Source organism: Arachis duranensis, chromosome 1 (genome assembly GCF_000817695.3).
Source record: "Arachis duranensis cultivar V14167 chromosome 1, aradu.V14167.gnm2.J7QH, whole genome shotgun sequence".
NCBI classification, from domain to species: Eukaryota; Viridiplantae; Streptophyta; class Magnoliopsida; order Fabales; family Fabaceae; genus Arachis; species Arachis duranensis.
In genome coordinates this window covers 1,916,607-1,937,301 of record NC_029772.3, presented here as the reverse complement: position 1 = coordinate 1,937,301, position 20,695 = coordinate 1,916,607, and the positions used below count along the sequence as shown (strand labels likewise).

At 34.7% G+C, this 20,695-nt stretch overlaps 3 protein-coding genes and 1 non-coding gene across 4 annotated transcripts; 1 reads left to right on the top strand and 3 right to left on the bottom strand.

Moving 5' to 3' along the window:
* Positions 1 to 4,442, bottom strand: LOC107480193 (uncharacterized). Its single transcript, XM_016100371.3, has 6 exons — positions 4,149 to 4,442; positions 3,821 to 4,019; positions 3,114 to 3,243; positions 2,817 to 3,017; positions 2,545 to 2,712; positions 1 to 654 (listed from the first exon to the last, which is right to left on the bottom strand). Exons 2-6 carry the CDS (start codon positions 3,952 to 3,954, stop codon positions 202 to 204), a joined length of 1,086 nt encoding a protein of 361 aa, XP_015955857.1. The 5' UTR covers positions 3,955 to 4,019; positions 4,149 to 4,442; the 3' UTR covers positions 1 to 201.
* Positions 4,443 to 8,117: 3,675 nt separating this feature from the next.
* On the bottom strand, positions 8,118 to 8,204 carry TRNAS-GCU (transfer RNA serine (anticodon GCU)). Its single transcript has one exon. It is a non-coding gene; the product is annotated as a tRNA-Ser (tRNA).
* A 603-nt stretch (positions 8,205 to 8,807) lies between these two features.
* On the top strand, positions 8,808 to 10,655 carry LOC127745650 (ribulose bisphosphate carboxylase large chain). Its single transcript, XM_052258760.1, has one exon. The coding sequence runs from the start codon at positions 8,982 to 8,984 to the stop codon at positions 10,428 to 10,430; it is 1,449 nt and encodes a 482-aa protein (XP_052114720.1). The 5' UTR covers positions 8,808 to 8,981; the 3' UTR covers positions 10,431 to 10,655.
* Positions 10,656 to 15,054: 4,399 nt separating this feature from the next.
* LOC107480034 (purple acid phosphatase 18) lies at positions 15,055 to 20,461 on the bottom strand. Its single transcript, XM_016100182.3, has 5 exons — positions 20,234 to 20,461; positions 18,826 to 19,494; positions 16,810 to 16,998; positions 16,638 to 16,726; positions 15,055 to 15,458 (listed from the first exon to the last, which is right to left on the bottom strand). The coding sequence occupies exons 1-5, from the start codon at positions 20,369 to 20,371 to the stop codon at positions 15,239 to 15,241; spliced, it is 1,305 nt and encodes a 434-aa protein (XP_015955668.1). The 5' UTR covers positions 20,372 to 20,461; the 3' UTR covers positions 15,055 to 15,238.
* Between the last annotated feature and the right edge of the window lie 234 nt (positions 20,462 to 20,695).

The window sequence follows — 20,695 nt, the reverse complement described above, 5'->3', positions numbered from 1 at the left end:
TTAAGAGAAAATTGGGAAGCATTAATCCTTGAAAAGACATAGACTACTTTGGAGTATTTTTATTACAAGTATTCCCATGTAAGCATTGGTTAAGCATTTTACTATCACTCAGACTATGCAAGACAAAATTGAACTAAGTATACACACTAGACTCGAATTAGATGATTATCCAGTAACATCTACAATTTGATGATTATCAACTCAAAATGAATAATCCTTCAAATCAGATTTTGAGTCACCCAGTTCCATGTCTGCCAAGCACTCTTCCTCGGTAAGGGGTGGGAGTTGCCTCGTCTTGCGCTTCATATTGTGCTTGTGCCACTCACTCTTGTGGTGTTCCCTGTACTGTTTAGAGTCCTCAAAAGAAACATTGCATGTGCTGCACTTGTTTGCCTTTTGTTGTTGCATCTCAGGAGGCAGCCTACTCGTAGATGAAATTGTCTGCTTTTGAAGTTTATCATTCAATTCAAGAACAGATTCGCGAGTTTCTTTGGTCATCGGTGGAGGCATATCCTCATAATCATCAGTGTATTGTTCTACCTGGGTATCCCCATCCACATAAAGAGAGTGTGCAAGAACCTCAAATCTTCCATGCATGTTGTTCACAACGAAGTCATGACAACCCTTATATAGACCTGGTTCCAATTCAAAGATCTGCAACCCAATCAGAAACCATATCAATTTTCCTCCACATTTTAGCATATTCAAGATTAACCATATACACAACGGAAAAGGAAATTTCTAACTACACAAGTTCTAAACAGATTGAACGTTGCTAAAAACCAATAAATAACATGGCCAATATCCAACAAAATCAGGTAATGGCAACAACTGAATTGGTCGTTACTTCTTGATGTATATTAATGCTACTATGCTAGATTATAGGTACAAACTTCAACAAGTAAAAATAAATGCAAGAAAATAAATCTCTCTTATAATGCCAGTTCTGTGCCATGTGTTGTCACTGCCAAGTGTTAGAGCACATTTGTTTGTGATTTTAGCACCAAAAGGAGTACTGGTTTTTCACTCTCTCTCTCTCTTCAATACTTCTGAAATTTCTAGTGTTGTCTATATCTGATTTTCTAGAAACAGAAAATAATTATCTTTTTGTCTTTCAGGAAAGCATTCTCCCAAAATTTGAAACAGTAGAACTGAGAGAAATTGATTTCTAAAGCTTGGAAACCACTAACTTCTAATATATCTTATAAATTTTATGAGTCATTCCAAATCAGTCCCCCAAGGAACTTTTAGTCAGACACTTTAATCCTGATCAAATGTTAATCACCAAATCAGTCTCTGACCTTTTATTTTGTTAGACTAACCAATCCTCATGTCAAATTTTGGTAAAAATTAGAGAAATCAAATCTTATCTTTATTTGATAAAGATATAACAATACCTAAAAATTTTTAAAAATCTCAATCAGTCCCTCCATATAGGCGAACAAACTAATGTGGGACTATTTTATGATTAAAATTTGTTGATAACTAAAAATTTCTAAGAGACCGATTTGGGGTAGTACTCTTAAAAATACCTACATTTTTAAATGCCAAATGCCAAATGATTCAGTTTCTGCTTTTAAATAAGTACTCCTCAACAACATTAACAAAACTTGACCCTTAATCTCCTCATCCTCCTCATTTACACGCCTCTGTTTCCCCTTACCCTTCAATGTTAAATGCCAAACCTTCGTACCACAAAGCTAGTCCAAGGACCACAGAGCAAAACTCACATATATCAATGCTTGAATAGCACTAGCACGGGACAAAAAATTTTTGGACATGGCACAAATCTATTCATAATGATTAGCTATTTTTAAGCCCCTTCCAGAAAATACATGGAGCAGCATTTCTAATTAGCATTTCCGAAAAATATTTAAGATTTCTACTTTCACTACACATACACAAATTACATAGACTAGCAAAGGAAATGAATAAGAACTAAACTAACTAGGGCTCACAAGACGAGATTTTAAGAATCAGACACAAATCTCAATGGTACAAGGATAACATTCATCTTTAGATTTTAAATGGCTTTCCAATCAAAATGAAGAAAAATATATAATAAATAATTAAATGGTGTGGCCAGTTATTGGAGACATGTGCCGCACAATTTTGTTAGTATACATATTCAACAAGCGATGAACACACAGATATAGACATATAGTGATAGAGTGTCAAGTTGATCTGTTCATGTTTTATTATTATTATTAATTTAGGGGGGATAAAAAGAAGAATTTCATGATGGGGACATGGATAATACAGGATTGAAATATGAGTTCCCCTTGGCAACAGCAAAGGGGAAGAAAACTATAAGACACAGCTTTCCAATCTCTCAACATATCTGACAGTTAGATGGAAACTTTATTCAATGCCATTCCATTCATCACATACCATCATAACAATCTTATCCAAACATAGGTTTTATTTCAAGATATACTTTGCCAAGACTAACCAAGCATAAAAACAAATGGTACAAAATTGATAAAGGAATTGAAACACATACCAAACTTGTTTGTAAGAATTGAAGGATAAATAAAGACTTACAACAGATAGCTGACCAGAAGATCCTTCTTTAGAGATAATGGTAGACTTCCACTCATTCAACTTTTCTAAAAGGGCAGGCACTTCCTCCTCAGGAGCAGCAACTCGGATTCTTAACGGACATCGTTTTATAGGGTAATGCTTTTGAAGCTCCTGAATCAGCTCCAAAGCCTGTATAAACAACAGGTTCCACTTTTCACTAATTACCATAATTATAAAACAGAACCAGTTAAAAAGTGAAGATGTTGAATGAAAAGTGATGCAAAAGACCCGACCTGCTTCTTGGAACTGCTATTTGGATCAACAGCAAAATGAATGTCCCTCATCAGGCGCTCAATCATGCTAATAGTGTAAGGGCGCTGCGTCTCAGGATTGTATGTCTTCTGCATCACAATGGTGGCAATATCCCTGAACTGACTCGACAGCAAGGATTCCCTTTCTTTCCCGGCAACCTGAAGTTCCCCTTTCTTCAAAACCTGCAACAAAAACACAGCATTTTATTAATCAATCATCCACCAAACATTTTTTCCTTGATTATTATCATCATCATCATCATTTTTCTTTTATCTGACCTCTAAGCATATCTTGGTCTGATCATCGGTCCCAAAAGCAGCAATCAAATCCTTTGACTTGGCAAGAACACCTTTGGAAACATTGGAATAAACAGTATGTGACTGCAACACTTCATCCAGGTCCTTCTCCCTGTTATTGAAAAACAAATGTAAAATGTCATCTGTTTTCATCATTATTAATTTTCTGTTTCCAAAATTAATCATACAATTTTTGCATAATTTTCAACTTCTTACTAAATTCGGTGTTACAAACCAAGAAGAATAATTTCAGTGTCTCATGCAGAAGATCCTGAAACCAAAACACACCGACGTGTTCATGGTTTTAATCAGCAGAATTAAGAGGATTTGGCTTCAAAAGTGAGGATATTTGTGGAACTCAAAATGAAAGCTACTGATCTAAAGGTGACTCGCCCCTCACTTTCTCTATTTGCAAAACTCCTTCCTTCCAGGTTCAGTTTGGATATTGCTTGAGACAGAAACCGAGACACATAAACTTACTTGGTATGGAGTGAACAGAGACACACAAATTTTTTGTATTTCCTAACAGAGAGGACTAGAAATACCCAAACGTAGCCTTACAAAACCAAACCCGTATTCGGACTACATCTTGAGTGCCACTACAGTTTCATTACATTTTCCATATTTTCAGATTGCAACCGCAATTTAAAAGCATAGGAAGAAGTAAAATAGGTAGAAGGATCGCTTACACGCCGGAACGCCAAGCGAGGACAGTATTGGGGTAGCAGGCGATCTCAAAGCGCATGCCATGCTTCTTGAGTCGCACGACGGCCACGTTGGTCAGCCTCTTCTGCCCTATCGGCTGCACCAGCGTCCGCGACATCTCTCCAATACAATATGTATCTGTCTACTTATCTTTGACTATCACTTCCAACTTCGTTGCTTGTTCTGTAAAGACCGAATTGATAATCAGAAGAATCAGTTAGAAATGATAATCAGAATAATATAATATATGTTTACGAGTGCAAAAACGGTTCTAGGGTTCAAGAACTGGGGAGATGATGGCGGGGGCGTTACCTCGACGTAAGCCTGCGTCGGCGGAGGAAGGAAATGGAGGCTGCGGCGTGAAGAAGAATCGAAGAGAAACGATAATCGGCGGCGGCAAGAAGCTTGTATCGATGGCGGAGGTGGTGGCAGGAGATGAAGGGCGGGGCGGTGGTGGCAAGCTGGTAGGAGCTGGAAGAGAAGACAGCGGTGTTGTGTTGATTTTTGAAAGAGAAGGTATAGTGTGGGTTGGGGAGAATTTTCCGAGAGAAATAAATTTTAGAATAAATACCAAATTGGTCATAACGAAGTTACTTTAGTTTTATTCAAGACACTTTAGTTTTTAACAATTATTTTTATTTCTTAAAAATTAATTTCGTATCCTTCGATTCGATTGTAATAGACTAATAGGTCATCAAAATACAAAATAAATGAAAAAAAAATTATTCCAGATGTCCCATAAAAATCAGTGATACTTTTCATTAGAAAAATTACATTGTTCGTTCTTATTATTCATAAGTTTTCTTTAGATGAGTTTTTAAAAAAAAATAATTTTTTAGTTTTTTTTTATTTTAAGAAAATAAAAATAAATTTATATTTAAATATTTTATGTAAAAAAATTTTTATCTATTAATTATATTTAAATATAATAATATAAAGATATTATTTATTTATTTATTTTATGAAAAATATGTTTTGTTTAAAAATATCTTTTTAAAAAAGATATAAATTATAATTTTTTAAAAAAAAATTTTAATTTTTTTCTATTTTTACTTTTACTACCAGAAAATTTGTCAAACACTTTTGTTCTGGTTAGGATGCTCTCCGTGCTATAGGTCGGCTCCTTGCTATTCTGTGAGCTTTTGAAGCCTTTTGTCTAGTAGGGAAGTAACTTCTTGAATTCGGACCCAAATATGGTATTTGCAAAAAGAATTCTGACACTCAAGTCAGCCTCTTATCCTCGGCTGGGTCTTTTATTTATAGTCGCTGCAGGTAAATTATTCGTTGGTGACTTTCGATATATCAGGTGCCAAGATCTTAGGAAGTACGAGATATGTGGAAGAAGTTTATTGTAGTCAACAGTTATCCTTTTTGAATTCGATTAGTTCCTCAGAGGTATAACGCGATTTCACCGACGTATTAGAGGTACGGTACATAGCCTCTAAGCTTGACTTGCCAAATTTGCGTTTAGCAAGTTGAGCTTTTGTCGTGCAGTTATACCTCAGCTGGATACGAATATGTTAACCCCCGAACTCAACGCACGTCGTCCTTCATCAAGCTTGGGTTTTTGATAAAACAGTGAAATAATAATTATAAAAATAATAAAAAATAATAACAATTAATAATAATGACAATAAATGGTAACTTTGTAGGTTTTGTTGTAATAAATTTGTGTTTGTTTCTCTAGAAAATATCTATACCGTTCATTTATGATGGGAAGTGAACAGTTTCACTGGATCAGCCACTTAGTGGGGGTGTAGTGGCCTTTATTATCGTCTTTGTCTTGGAAAGAGACACAATTTGTCACACTAATCTTCTTGTGCAGGTGTTGAAAAGGACATGTCGTCAAAAGGTTAATGTCTCTTTTTTTTTCTCCTTGTCTTTTAGTTTCAAAGAGAGAAAGAAAAAGTAGTTGAGATAAAAAGGGAGAACCCTTATAACCGGGTGCATGTTGATATGAAGCACTATGCCTTTTCATATTATGACGCTGAGTCTTTGCAAGAGCTCAAAACTTTAAAAAGTTGGTTAAAGACAATGTTGGTATTGGTGTTAAAATACTCCCCAGTAGTAGTGAAGAGAGGGTTTGCGAGAAAAGAGGAAACTGGGCGTATTTTTATATATACGCCCTGTTTGGCAGAACTTCATTTGAGGTTCTTTTTTACTGAGTTTGAATGCAGGGTTTTGACTCAATTGAGCTGCGCACCTTCGCAGTTACATCCAAATTCGTGGGCATTTTTATGAGCTTTTGAATTCTTGATGATTTTTTTAGATTTTCTCGCGTCTCAAAGCATTTTCTTTTCTTTGTTCCAGTCTAAAGGAGTGCGAAAAGGTTTATGGATTAACCTTCGTAGCTTCTCTGGTTATTCCTCGTTTTTGTTATATAAATCTTCCTTCAAAAGTTTTAAATCTATGTTTGTAAAGATTTGGTCATCAGAGACCGAATACCTTTTCTATTTGGATGGTGAGTTGATAGAGAAATTTTTGTTGTATTGGTGCCCGGAGCCAATGCAAGTTCTTGAGGCTTTGGAGAGAAATGAGGAAGAAAATCTCTTTTTAGATTTCTTGATAGAGTGCTTTGCGGCTGGTGAACTGTTATCAATTTCTGAAATGTTGAAATTTGAGAAGGAAAATGATAAAGAGGGGTTGAAGGATGGTTGGCCTATTAATTAAATGAACAGCTAAACCAATAGCGAAATTCCAAAATTTTTTTGGCAAGGATGGTTGAAATATTAATTCTCTTGCAATGTTAAGAATATGTTGGTGTTTCTGCTCAACAACACTATTTGTTGAAGTGTCGCAACACATGATATTTGATGCATTATACCCTGTGAATTATAAAAAATATCAAGTTTAAACTCAGGACCATTGCCAATTCAGATAATCTTTACTTAAGAATTAAAATGAGTTTTCACATATGCAACAAAATTTTGAACCAAACTGTTGGCTTCTGATTTTTTAATTTTATGAAATAAATCCATACAAATTTGATTTTATCATCTATTACAGTTAAAAAATATTTATACTCTTGTAGAAAAATAAGTGACATTGGCTCTCCAGATATCGATATGTATTAAATCAAAATTGTTTCACTAAGGGTATATGGTAATCGTTTTTGCTTGGTATAATAGCAAAAGTCACATGATTTATAGCAAGTAGATATAGAAAATTATGCACACAAGGATATATTTGTTTGATTACATCAAATTTGCTTTGTGGTACATGAGCCAAACTGAAATGCCATAAATTTTCAATAGAAAAATATGAAATTTGTGTAACCAAATTTTCTGCCCTAAGATTAGAAGAAAGTAAAATCTTGTCATTATGACTTTGCATATCTAAAATCCTATTACTCCTATTGTATGTTGTATTTTCCATGTTATCCTTATGTGCTAACTCTAATGCAGGAAAATTTATCATGTATAATCCATGTTTTGCTCTAGCTGTGACAATCATCTTTAAAGAGGTCTGATTCTGTATCTCACAAAGTTTGTCAGTAAAAACACATTCATAATACAGGCCTTTTATAAATTTTAGAAATAGATAAAAGATTGAAGTTGAAACTTGGTATATACAGCACGTCCATAAGATAGAATGTAGTTAAAAATACCACAATTTCACTTATAGTTGCAGTTGTGTGTGTTCTATCTGGTAATTTTACCAGAATTGACTTAATATGTCTAAAATTTATAAAAAAAATGCAATGAGTGTGATACATGATCAACAGCTCCTGTATCAAGCACCCAAGAATTTGAGAAAAAAGTTTTTATTAACAATAATCGTGCAATATGAGAGCTCATGCAAAGTATATAAGTTTCTAAAGGTATACCTCAATTTTCTGCATTTATTGACTGACATCTCTCACACTTGCTCCTTGAGAAGACTTTGCACACTCCTGTCGAAGAAAGATAAACATTGCATCTCTCAAACTCTGATTGAATTGGGATCGACCATCGGCTTCCTTGTCCTGCTTGACATTGTTGGTACTAATCTCTTTAATTTCAGCAGCAAGAGATTTTTGAATGCTTACTCTAAAACTATTTGTTTACACGGTAGTGATATTCTTTGTTTCTCTTTTCATCTTCGGATTCCTATCTAATGATCCGGGACGTAATCCAGGACGTGAAGAATAAAAAAAATATTTTGAGTTTTCTATGTTTTCCTTGTTTGTGCTAGATTTTGAAAAACTTTTAGGATTTTATCTATTTTACATCTTTAACTGGTAACTATCAAAATCAAACATAGAAAATTCAAAAGAAAAAAATACTAACTCACGGGCGGAAACGGAAAGAGAGGGATTCGAACCCTCGGTACAAAAATTCGTACAACGGATTAGCAATCCGACGCTTTAGTCCACTCAGCCATCTCTCCCCAATTGCGATATCTATATATATTGTTTATGTTAGATTGCATAACCAAACAAAGTAGGGGTTGAAAAAAGACTTTTTTGTTTAGATCTTATATATTCTTTTTCTATTTATAATAGATTGAATCGGAGTTAGTACTCTAGTTTGTACCATCCAAACAATTCAATTGTTTAACGTACTGCCTCCATTGCAATGGTTGAATTTTTCAACTTCAACCAAATGATTCAAAAAATTAATAGAATTAAATTATTAATTTGTATGAAATCTTTTCTTTTTAGTTGGATGAAATCTTTCGAAAGTCTTGAATTTGTCTATAATTATAGACAATACCGCCTATATTTTCTATGGGATTCGAACCTGAACTTTATTTACGATTTGGTTCTTCTATATCATCGGCACCTATTGCTCATATTTCATGGGCGAGCATACAATTTATACCTAGTATTTTTTTTTTACTATTTTGACATCTAGGATTAACATATATTACTGTCAAGGTCAAGAATTACTTTTTTTATTTAGATTAGATATATTTTTTTTTATTAAAAAAAAAGGATAAGAGATTGGGAAAAACCAAGGATTGGGTTGCGCCATACATATGAAAGAGTATATAATAATGATGTATTTGGCAAATCAAATACTATCGTTTAATAACAAACTATTCGGATTGATTGATAATATTAGTTGATCATTTTTTGAAAGATTCTTGTGAAGTGAAAGGTTTCGTTAACTACTAAGTATAGTAGTGTCGAGTAGATCTGGTTGTTGCGATAATTCTTAATTCATGAGTTGTAGGGAGGGATTTATGTCACCACAAACAGAGACTAAAGCAAGTGTTGGGTTCAAAGCTGGTGTTAAAGATTATAAATTGACTTATTATACTCCTGAGTATGAAACGAAAGATACTGATATCTTGGCAGCATTCCGAGTAACTCCTCAACCTGGAGTTCCTCCGGAAGAAGCGGGTGCCGCGGTAGCTGCCGAATCTTCTACTAGTACATGGACAACTGTTTGGACCGATGGGCTTACCAGTCTTGATCGTTACAAAGGACGATGCTACAACATCGAGCCGGTTGCTGGCGAAGAAAATCAATATATTGCCTATGTAGCTTATCCTTTAGACCTTTTTGAGGAAGGTTCTGTTACTAACATGTTTACTTCCATTGTAGGTAATGTATTTGGGTTCAAGGCCCTTCGCGCCCTACGTCTGGAAGATTTGCGAATCCCTATCTCTTATATTAAAACTTTCCAAGGTCCGCCTCATGGCATCCAAGTTGAAAGAGATAAATTAAACAAGTATGGTCGCCCCCTATTGGGATGTACTATTAAACCAAAAGTGGGGTTATCCGCGAAGAATTACGGTAGAGCAGTTTATGAATGTCTTCGCGGTGGACTTGATTTTACCAAAGATGATGAAAATGTGAATTCTCAACCATTTATGCGTTGGAGAGACCGTTTCTTATTTTGTGCCGAAGCAATTTTTAAATCCCAGGCCGAAACTGGTGAAATCAAAGGGCATTACTTGAACGCTACTGCAGGTACATGCGAAGAAATGATAAAAAGAGATGTATTTGCTAGAGAATTGGGCGCTCCTATCGTAATGCAAGATTACTTAACAGGGGGATTCACTGCAAATACTAGTTTGGCTCATTATTGCCGGGATAATGGACTACTTCTTCATATCCATCGTGCAATGCACGCAGTTATCGATAGACAGAAGAATCATGGTATGCACTTTCGTGTACTAGCTAAAGCGTTACGTTTGTCTGGTGGAGATCATATTCACGCCGGTACCGTAGTAGGTAAACTTGAAGGGGAAAGAGATATTACTTTAGGTTTTGTTGATTTATTACGTGATGATTTTATTGAAAAAGATCGAAGCCGTGGGATTTATTTCACTCAGGATTGGGTTTCTCTACCAGGTGTTCTTCCCGTTGCTTCAGGGGGTATTCACGTTTGGCATATGCCTGCTCTGACCGAGATCTTTGGAGATGATTCCGTACTCCAATTCGGTGGTGGAACCTTAGGGCATCCTTGGGGAAATGCACCAGGTGCCGTAGCTAATCGAGTAGCTCTCGAAGCATGTGTACAGGCTCGGAATGAGGGTCGTGATCTTGCTCGTGAGGGTAATGAAATCATCCGTGAGGCGAGCAAATGGAGTCCTGAATTAGCTGCTGCTTGTGAAGTATGGAAGGGGATCAAATTTGAATTCCCAGCAATGGATACTTTGTAATCCGGTGGTTACTGTTCGTTCTAGATAATTGCAATTAAACTCGGCTCAATCTTCAAAAAAGGATTGAGCCGAAGACAAAGATACTTAATTTATTGCATAAACATAATATATCTTATTTTTCTTTTTTATTATATCCATAAAGTTCTATATTCTAATCGATTAGATATATCTTATCTATTAGATATATATTAGAGTCTAGAAATGTAGAGTATATAAATAAATGGATATGGAATAGTTAAATTGGAGTATTTCAATAAAGAGAAATAGAAAAAATTGAATTAATAATTTAATAATTTTTCTAAAAAATTAGAAAGAATAGTGACAAATATCAACTAGAATATATTTATTTATATAATAATAATAAAAACAAATTACTAAAAATATAATCAAATTCGATTTATATTAATATTTCATTTTTTTTTTTCGAATTTGAATTCATTTGTTTTTCGCGATTCTATGTTTTCAACACTAATATTGACAACAGTATTGAAAACAAATATAATCCGATCGTGAAGAAATCGATCGATTTCTTTACGTTACAGAGGCAATTTTTAGCAAATAGTGAGTTCGTTAAACTTTCTGTGATACAAACATGAAGTTCCTTTTTTATTTTATTTTTATTCAAGGGTAAATAAATAAAAAAAGAATTAATTTAATTTGAATAAAGGATACCACTCTTGACAAAGAAAAGGTTGGTCCATCTTTTTTTTTATTTACGCATCCTATTTTTCCTATTTTTTTTTTTTGAAGGGGGGGGGGGGTTGCTAACTCAATGGTAGAGTACTCGGCTTTTAAGTGCGGCTCCATTTTTTACACATTTTTATGAAGCAATTGTTTCGTCCATAACCTCGGTAGGGTTTGTAAGACCACGACTGATCCAGAAAGGAATGAATGGAAAAAGCCGCATGTCGTATCAATAGCGAATTCTAAAAGGATCTCATTCTTATTGGATCGGACCATTTTTTTGTTTGAATTCGTGAACAAAATAAGTTGGGTTTAAGTAATAAAGGGATAGAACTTGGCAACTCCAATTATAGAGAAACAAAAAGCAACGAGCTTTCATTCTTTTTAATCGAATGATTACCCCATCTAATTGGACGTTAAAAATATATTAGTGCTTGATGCGGGAAAAGCTTTTCCCATGAATGGATTATTTATTTTTGTTATGAGTCCTAATTATTAGCTATTCTCCATTACGGGGTGGCGATCAATGTGTAGAAGAAAGAGTATATTGATAAAGATATTCTTTTTTCCAAAATCAAAAGAGCGATTAGGCTGATAAAATAAAGGATTTCTAACTAGCTTGTTATCCTAGAACAATTAGGTGGAAAAAGCAAGTGGAGAGAATCCGTTCATCATTTTTTGGTATCTATTCATAATTCGTTTTAATTCGAATATCTAGAAATACCCCGTTTTGACTGTATCGCACTATGTATTGGATTTCCAATCCAATAAATCTTTGATCCCTTTGACAAAATGGAATTTGAAAAATGAAAGAATATCAAAGATATTTAGAACTAGATAGATCTCGTCAACAGAACTTCCTATACCCACTTATTTTTCGGGAGTATATTTATGGACTCGCCTCTGGTCATGATTTTAATAGAAATCGATATATTTTGTCGGAAAATGTGGATTATGATAAGAAATCTAGCTTACTAATTGTAAAACGGTTAATTACTCGAATATATCAACAGAATCATTTGATTCTTAAATACGATTAGCCATAACTCTGTTGTTAGTCTCTTGTGGCCATTTCTGCCTCTATAGATGAGGTAAAAATCCATGTTTATGGTAACAAGTATCCACAAGATGTCCTACCTTATGACAATGAGAACAGGTCTTAGATTCTAAATTTCTTCTTCTTCTTCTTCCACCTTTACCTCCTCAGGTTCTTCGTCCTTTTCCTCTAGAAACACTGTTTGAATTATTGTTGAAATTATGAATTGAATTAGCCAAAGCCATAAAGTTCTGAGTCTCCAAATCTAATCCATTAAGCTGTCTCTCTTGCTGAGTTAGCAGAGAAAAAATTTCATTGATGTTTGCAAGCGGCTTCATCCGCATGATTTGAGATCTCACACTCCCATATTGTCCATTCCATCCTATTAGAAATTTTACTGTATAAATTTTATCTCGATAATCTCTCATAGTTTCTAAGCCACACTCAGATTTTTCATAGCATTTCTTGCATTGAGAAAATGGTTTAAAGCTGTCAATGTCTTTTTTCCCAAATAACCATCAACTTGGTGAAATAATTTGCTATGCTTAGATTTCCGTGTTTCATGGTATACAGCTATTCTTCTAATTCAGCAATTCTGTATCTGTCTCATTGTCTCCATGATAATACATGTGCTTCAAATCAAGCCATAAATCTACAGGAATTTCATTCCAAGCAACACTCTGTGCAATCTTAGCACTCAATGAAAGATTTAACCAAAAAACAACATAAATATTACATTTATCCCATGCTACATATGCAGGATCATTTTTATCTGGTTTCACAATGGTTCCATCAACAAAGTCCATCTTATTCTTTGATTTTAGCGCCAATTTCATAGCTCTTGACCAGGAGTTGTAGTTCTTAGCATTCAGCATAATTGAGACAATAAAAACTCTAGGATTCTCATCTGAATGTAGAAAGTAAACACTTGCTGGATCCGCAAGTAAATTGGTACTCAATTTCGCGCTTTGTTGCTGCAAATTTGAGAGTTGGCTTAGAATGCGAGCCAAATTTCGAAGCTCACCAACTGAAAGCTCCTAGTTCTCATGTGACCCGTGATTCTCCTAGACATTAGGTCGGAAGGACTGTCAACTATTGATACTAATTCAATGCTCTATTTGTATCCAAGAACTTCACCTCTTTCATGATAGACGATTCTCCACGCTCACCGCACCATGAAGAAATCGTGGTCTGAATATGATTTTAGTAAAGAAAATAAGATTGAAGTTGAAAAAAAAAAAGACTAAGAGAAAGGAGATTTGTCATATGAACAAATACAAAATCTAACTCAATATGATAAATAAATGAACTATGATGACGAGGTAATCAGTATTGCTAGATTTGACCTCTAGTCAAAACAAAATTTTCTATCATTATAATTAAAGTTAAAAAAATGAATGCTATCCAAAAATTATTTAACTATAATCAATTACAGCTTGCTTTTGTGAGCTATTGGATATCAGCTTAATATTATCTCCAACAAATGCAATGACTCAAGAATTCTTTTTGGTCAAGAGGCCCCAATGATGATCCGATGAATAAATGTGTGGTTCATGAGCATCTTAACTATCTACCATCAATAAGTAGTCATAGGACTTTATAATCTTTCAAATTTTGAACCTATTAAGAAGGAGTTAATATTTAAAATGGCCCTTGAAATTTGATCTCGACTTAATTTAGTCCTCTAATTTTTTTTAATTAACCTAAATTGTACCTTGAAATTTTAAGGCATGACTCAAGTTGGCCCCTCCGTCTATTTCTATCATCAAAAAGATGACGTGACATGACTAAACAATGTCGTTTTATTGTTTGTGTCTAAACGACATTATTTTACTCCTCGCCCTCTTCTTCCTCCTCCTCAATATTTGAACCTCCCACCACTCTATTGCCACCACCCTCAATCATACCTTCTCAACTCCATCATCCTCATCACCACCACCACCACCGTCCTCCTCACCTCCCCCTCATCTACCATTCCAATTCAAGGTATAATTTGGGTCAAAGTGGCTTATCTCTTTTACCATACTTCCATTGAAATGTCCCTGAGACTTTAAGGTAAAAAGCTTTCTGGACTTCTCTTTGGAAGCTATCTCTTCCTCACAAAACAAAGGTATTCATGTGAAAAACTCTTCATGACAGCTTACCCATCTTCCAGCTTCTCAACCGGCGGATACCAACAATTGAACCAATCTGTCCTTGTTGCCAAAGGAACCAAGAAGATATTATCCATTGTCTAGTCATCAGCTGTGAATACTCCTCAGAGATTTGGAGAGAGAGTATCTTGGGGTCAGTTTTGCTGGCGATGAACGAAGAACCTTTTCACCAGTGATAGTTGAAGCTTTATGCGAACCTCTCCCAGCAACCAGATTGCAAGAAGAAGATGGAATTTGCAGCTCATCTGAGTTCAGAAATTTGAGAAATGAGAAACCTGTATCCAAATTGGAGTGGTGGATGAGGGGGGAGATGAGGAGGAGGGTGGTGATGGTGGGATTGAGAAGATATGATTGAGGGTGGTAGGAGATTCAGACATTGAGGAGGAGAAAGAATAAAAGGGGAAGTCGTTCAATCGTGCCACATCATCTTGCCACATCATCTTTCCAGTGACGGAAATGGATGGAAATGCCAACTTGAGTCATGCCTTAAAATTTTAAAATACAATTTGGGTCAATTAGAAATTAAAAGGCCAAATTGAAGCGGGAGTCAAATTTTAAGAATTATTTTAAGTATTAACTCTAAAAATTAGGATCAGTCTTCACAGGAGATAGCTATTTATTGCTCTGTGCGGCATGTGCAGAGCAGAGTACATCATTTCCGATTCAAAGAACCTCTGATAATCATATATGCTTTTGAAGTTTAGCAACCATGGCTAACTATATTAGTTCCATTTTGTAGAAACAAAATAAATTATTTACCAAAATAAGCAACCACATTTAGCTTTTCCAATTAAGAAACCAATCTCACAAAGTCAATCACACTGTAAGAATACCATCACATTATATATTTTTTATCAGAGCATAAGACACCTAAGTATTCACATCAAAGACAGGAACAACAGTTCAGCTGATCATGAAACAACGGTAGGCAGTTTTTATGGTGTCGTAAGTGTATTCCCGAGTTCATTTCGCTTCCTACCGACGCATCCTGAGCTAACCAAAGAGGTTATCCAGATATCATCAGATTTTACTGGTTCATCATCATCATTCCTGTGCCAACTCCAGAAAGCATGCGTTGAGTTCACAATCTTGAGCTCGCCATGGCCAAAACTGGCTTCGCGGAATTCTGACCAGTTTGGCTGTGGATTTATGTACCTACCAACAAGAAAACATAAATTACATATATGTTAAGAATGATACTTTGCTTATATACACATTTCTGGGAAAACTAACCTTAGCCAAGAGAATAGCAATATGTGAAAATTTTTATTTACACATAAAATTCTTCCAACCACCCCATTGCCCCAATATACAACCAGCATTAAAAACAAATATGTAACAACACATAACAGTTAACACCATTCTAAAACGAGTATAAACGAAAAATCAAATACAAGTATTTCTGACTAGGGCTAATTGAAATGAAGAAAGCGTTTGATTTGCGTTTCATTTCCGTTTTCATATTCAATGTTTTTTGTTTTTATGATTTTGTGAAAAAAATAAACAGCGAAAACAATAAAATCTTTTTTTTTTTGCTTTCACCTTCTCCTTTTTCTTTTTTATTCACGAAATTCTAAAAACAAAAACTACTAAAAATAAAAACGTAAACCAAACGAACCGTAGTCTTTATATAGAGCTTCCCTAACCGTGCCCTTAATTGTTTTGCTTTATGCAGGACTTGGGACTTGTTTATTTCAAACAAACCCCAAGACACATAACCTCAATATAACTTTCTAACACATGACAAGTGATTCTAAGAATAGCCTTATATGCAATGTTTGAGTGAAGCACCATTTGACCCTTCAGAGATTAAAATGCTGACAAACTCGAAAAGTCCAAAAGATACTATATTCTCACATGAGGGTAAATGGCATGATCTTTGCTAAGACTAAGGAAATAGCTGAAGCTGCAGTTACTGAGTGGAGAATTGGAATGGAATCCAGGCTTTGCCTTTAGCTACTATCGGATCATCCTACCTTCTAGGGCAGTCAATCAATGTTTTCACTTTACTTAACTAGGGAGAAGATGCAGGAGGAAAAGTAAACCTTCCCTATAGTGCTTTCTCAAGAGATCGATGTATTTGGCAACTTCGTCCTTAATATTGACATCCTAACAAATTAGTTTCTAAAAGATCACTTTCTAACAAATTAGTCCCTAAAATATCTTAATTCATGCAAAAACAAAACCCACTATAACTAATAAAGACAAATTCATCTCCAAGGTACTACTGACAAATAAAACATCTTTAGGGACTTATATGTCAATGGTTTTGATTTTTCGTGAATAAACTTAGTGGTTCACCCGACAATATTTTATTGGAAGAGTCGAACTTACTTTGCAGCTAAGCCTTCTTTGTTTCCTCCATCACCAATTGTTATATGAACAGCACCACAAGGATCCACTCTTCCATTATACACCCGTCTCTGTCATAGACATGAAAAATATTTTGTCAACACAATTAAAGCATACTTACAAGAGGGGAAAAATTGGAACCGCGGAAGCTTACCGAGCGTTCATAAGCATGCACATGCCCAGCAAAAACTAAATCAACACTAGCAGTGTATAGCAATGGTTCCATAGCCTTCATCATATCACTACCTTCACCTTGATGTGCCGTGTTACTATTATACCATGGAACATGAAATAACACAAGTAGCCATGGTGTCTTTTTCCTGTCCACCTTTGACAGATCTGCCTGTAGATCAGAAACAAGAGTGTCAACCCTGTTTACTGAAAACCATTTTCATGAAATAAAAAATAAAAAAAGAAAAGAAAAGAAAAAGAGGCTATAACCATATTCTAAGGACAGCAGGATGGGCAATTTTGTTTATCATGAAGAAATATTTCATGCAGAACACATTTCCATAGATTACATAGTGCACGTGAATATCAAGAATACCAAACAATACTGCTTTTGAGTTCCATACATTTTTGTTATTCATTACTATACAATGATACTTGTTGCATTAAGGATGTGAGAAGATAAACTCGTATATAAAGACAATGTTTTAATTTTTACTTAAACCATTCGTTAAATAATTTATAATAGGGTAGTGCTAGGGAGCCAATGGCCTAAATGTACAATGTGTACAATGGGCTAAACCTTTGGTCCATGAATAAAATGAATACCTACACTATCACCAAGGATCGAACCCTTGACCTTTCAGATCTAGAACTCTAATACCATGTCATAAACCCACTCGTCCCAAAAGCATAACCTGACAAGACAATGTAACACTAATGGTCATATCTCTAATACTTCCTAAATCTCCATTGTACACATTGTACGCTTAGACCATTGACTCCCTATACTTTTCCTTTATAATAATCAGTTTTATTTTTAAGATTTATTCTCTCTATACTGCAAAGGAATTATCAAGGGTCTTCCAAATGCAAATTATGAAATTATGATTAGCTAGTGAAATTTTTATTTTGGGATTGCTTCAACCAACTCAAGGGTTGTTTCGAGCCGATCAAAGCAACCCTCCAAGTTGCCAACTTTGTGCCCCAAATCACACATCTCTCCTTGATCTACAACAAATAATAAATATCCAATCCTCCAATCACTAGCGCAAGAACTACAGCTATATTTATCACTTCAACCTACCATTGCATAGGAAAGTAGTTCTGGCTCAAACTAACACGAGTGAAGTGTGCCTTGTCCATAATGTTTTCGAAATTTTTCGAGGTTACCCTAATGTTTTATTTGATTCAATTTTACCTTCAATGTTTAAAATAAGTTTCAATTTAGCCCTATTGTTAATTTTTTTACCGTTAACGGTTAGTTAAATTTTACCCTTATCGGCGGTTGATTCTACGGCTTGAATTTGTGACCTTGAGGATATACAGAGACAACTCAAATGATTCTCCAAGGCTCCCCTTCTACACATACACACAAATTGAGTTTAAGACATGATTCTAGTGAAAGCCATATAGGGTTAACCCTAACTCCCATATGCTAATCCAATGCTTGCATTTGTCACGAGTAATTTGGACTATAAATTGCACTATTTGACATCTTGATTAGTGTAATCACCATAACAAAGGAAGTTAGAAACAAATACGTATCTAATTTCATCACAATATCACAATGTTTGTATGTGTTTTTGTTGAAAGATCCTGAAAGAAAATCTAGATGGAGGACAGCAGGTATGCTAATCATGGCTTTATAAATGAATGCAAGTGATTGAAATCTACAAGCATGCAACTAGAAGAAAGCTCTATCCCACAATAGGATCAATTGACTTAATGTTATCCATAACAACATATTTGAAGAAAGGAAACTAGGATACTACGGAAATAGAAAAGAAATTTATGTCTCAACAATAAACATATAAGGATATCTAGTATATAGGACAAACAATATTGATTTTCTTTCTTTTTAGTTGGATCATGCATGTTATAATCACAAAATTTTATAACCAATAGCTTAGAAGAAGCCTGATCTTCTTTGACAGAGAATCCAATACTTATACACATATCTTGATGTAGTAACTTTTAATCATTAGAGCAACCAACTAACCTTTAGCCAACTATATTGCTCAGAGTACTCATCATAATCTGCATAGGATCCAAGCATGATAATGTGAACACCTGCAACTTCAAATGAATAATAGAGATTTGAACTCGATCCACTTTCCTCAAACGGCATCTTCCATCTGGAATTATAAGACACAAATCCATCCTTCAACAATGGTATGCTCTCCACTTCATGGTTCCCTTGAGTTACCATCCATGGTTTGGCACTAGCAAGTGGCTGCACCAACCTACCGAATGTGTCCCACCGGTGTTGGATATAATCAGCATATGCAAGGTCTCCAGGAAGTAGGTGAACATCATATTTGCATTGATCAATGTGGCTCAATGTCGATTTTGTCCAACCGGTTTGACCCAAATCCCCAGCCACAGCAAATGTAATCGGAAATTGAGCAGGAGGAGTTTTGAGCTGGAACTCTGGACCTTGTCTGCCGCATCGGTAAAAGTACACAGAATTATGTTCTAAAGGTCCAATTAGAACATGGTGTATCTTTCCAGAGCTGTAGACAATATAACTATACGAGGTGGTCTCCCCTTCAGCGAAAGAGTCGTATTTCCCAGGTGATGTTCCATATTCTACAACCGAAGGTGCAGAATTATCATCCGTGATCCAAGTAACTCTAATGTGTTTGTCTCCTGACAAAGAAATGTGTACCTGAAAACAGACACTTCTTCAGTTAAGAATCTGAAACTCTATGGACTCCATAAAAAGTAACGTGTGTAAAATGGTTTGATATAATTGCTTAAAAAGAATAAGCCTTGTTCACTCTTCACATAATTATTTTCCTAGAACAAGCTACTAATTCAAGCATTAAACCAACCATTAGAAACAATTAACATTTTTTCTTGGCTAGAAATTACAGCATTAAGCTGTTCCCCCATTTGTGCAAAGTGCAGAGGTAGATCTAGATATAACACCATTTTTCCCTAATTAATCTAAGGTTAATAAGGAACATTAGCCATCAAATCAGTGGTTTTGCTGAATTTGACAACTCCAAAAGAAAAATTACAAAAAAAAGTTGCACTCAATGAGGATATAAACTTACCCTTCCAATCTATCACATTCTCACATGGCAACATATGTCATATAAGCAATTTAGAAAACAAAAAGGAAAAGTTTTGCTAAATTAAGAAATGCCACAAACACAAATACCAGGAATCTTTTTATTTATTGAGAAAAAAATAAAATAAAATAATAAAGAGCCCAGATTCATTCAGAACCAAAAAGTAAATGCCAACTAATGAAAATACTAAAAATACAAAAAAAATACAAAAAAGTTATGACATCGATCACTGATCAACCATTGAAACAAAAAAGGCACCAAATTAATTATTATTATTATTATTATTATTTGATTGAAGAGAATAATGTGTATTGACTATCGAGTATTGACCTGCTGAGGGTATGAAGAGAGCTTTGAATCCCATGGAAGGTGTAAGGCTTTACGAGGCTGAGGTCGAACATAATCATCGGCAGTCACAGTTGCTGATGCAACAATAAAAACAGTTAGAATGAGTTTTAAGAGTGCCATTAATGCGTGCAAAACAAACAAATTAAAAGAAAACTTTCAGATTCTGGAAGAAGAGGACGACAATAATGTACTTCACGGGGATCTAATTCAATCAGGTCGGTGGATTTTGCTAACGTCACCTTCTCAAAAAGATAAATGGAAAATGAAAGCAACCTCTTTTCTTTTTCGCCTTCTGTGCAGTGTGCAGTCTCTGACTAATTTGTTTTTGTAATTTTCGTAAAACAAAGACATATTTCTATTAAATTATTATATATTTATATATAAATATATGTTATTTAAATTATTTTTAATATATATTTTAAATTTTAATACATATTATTATAT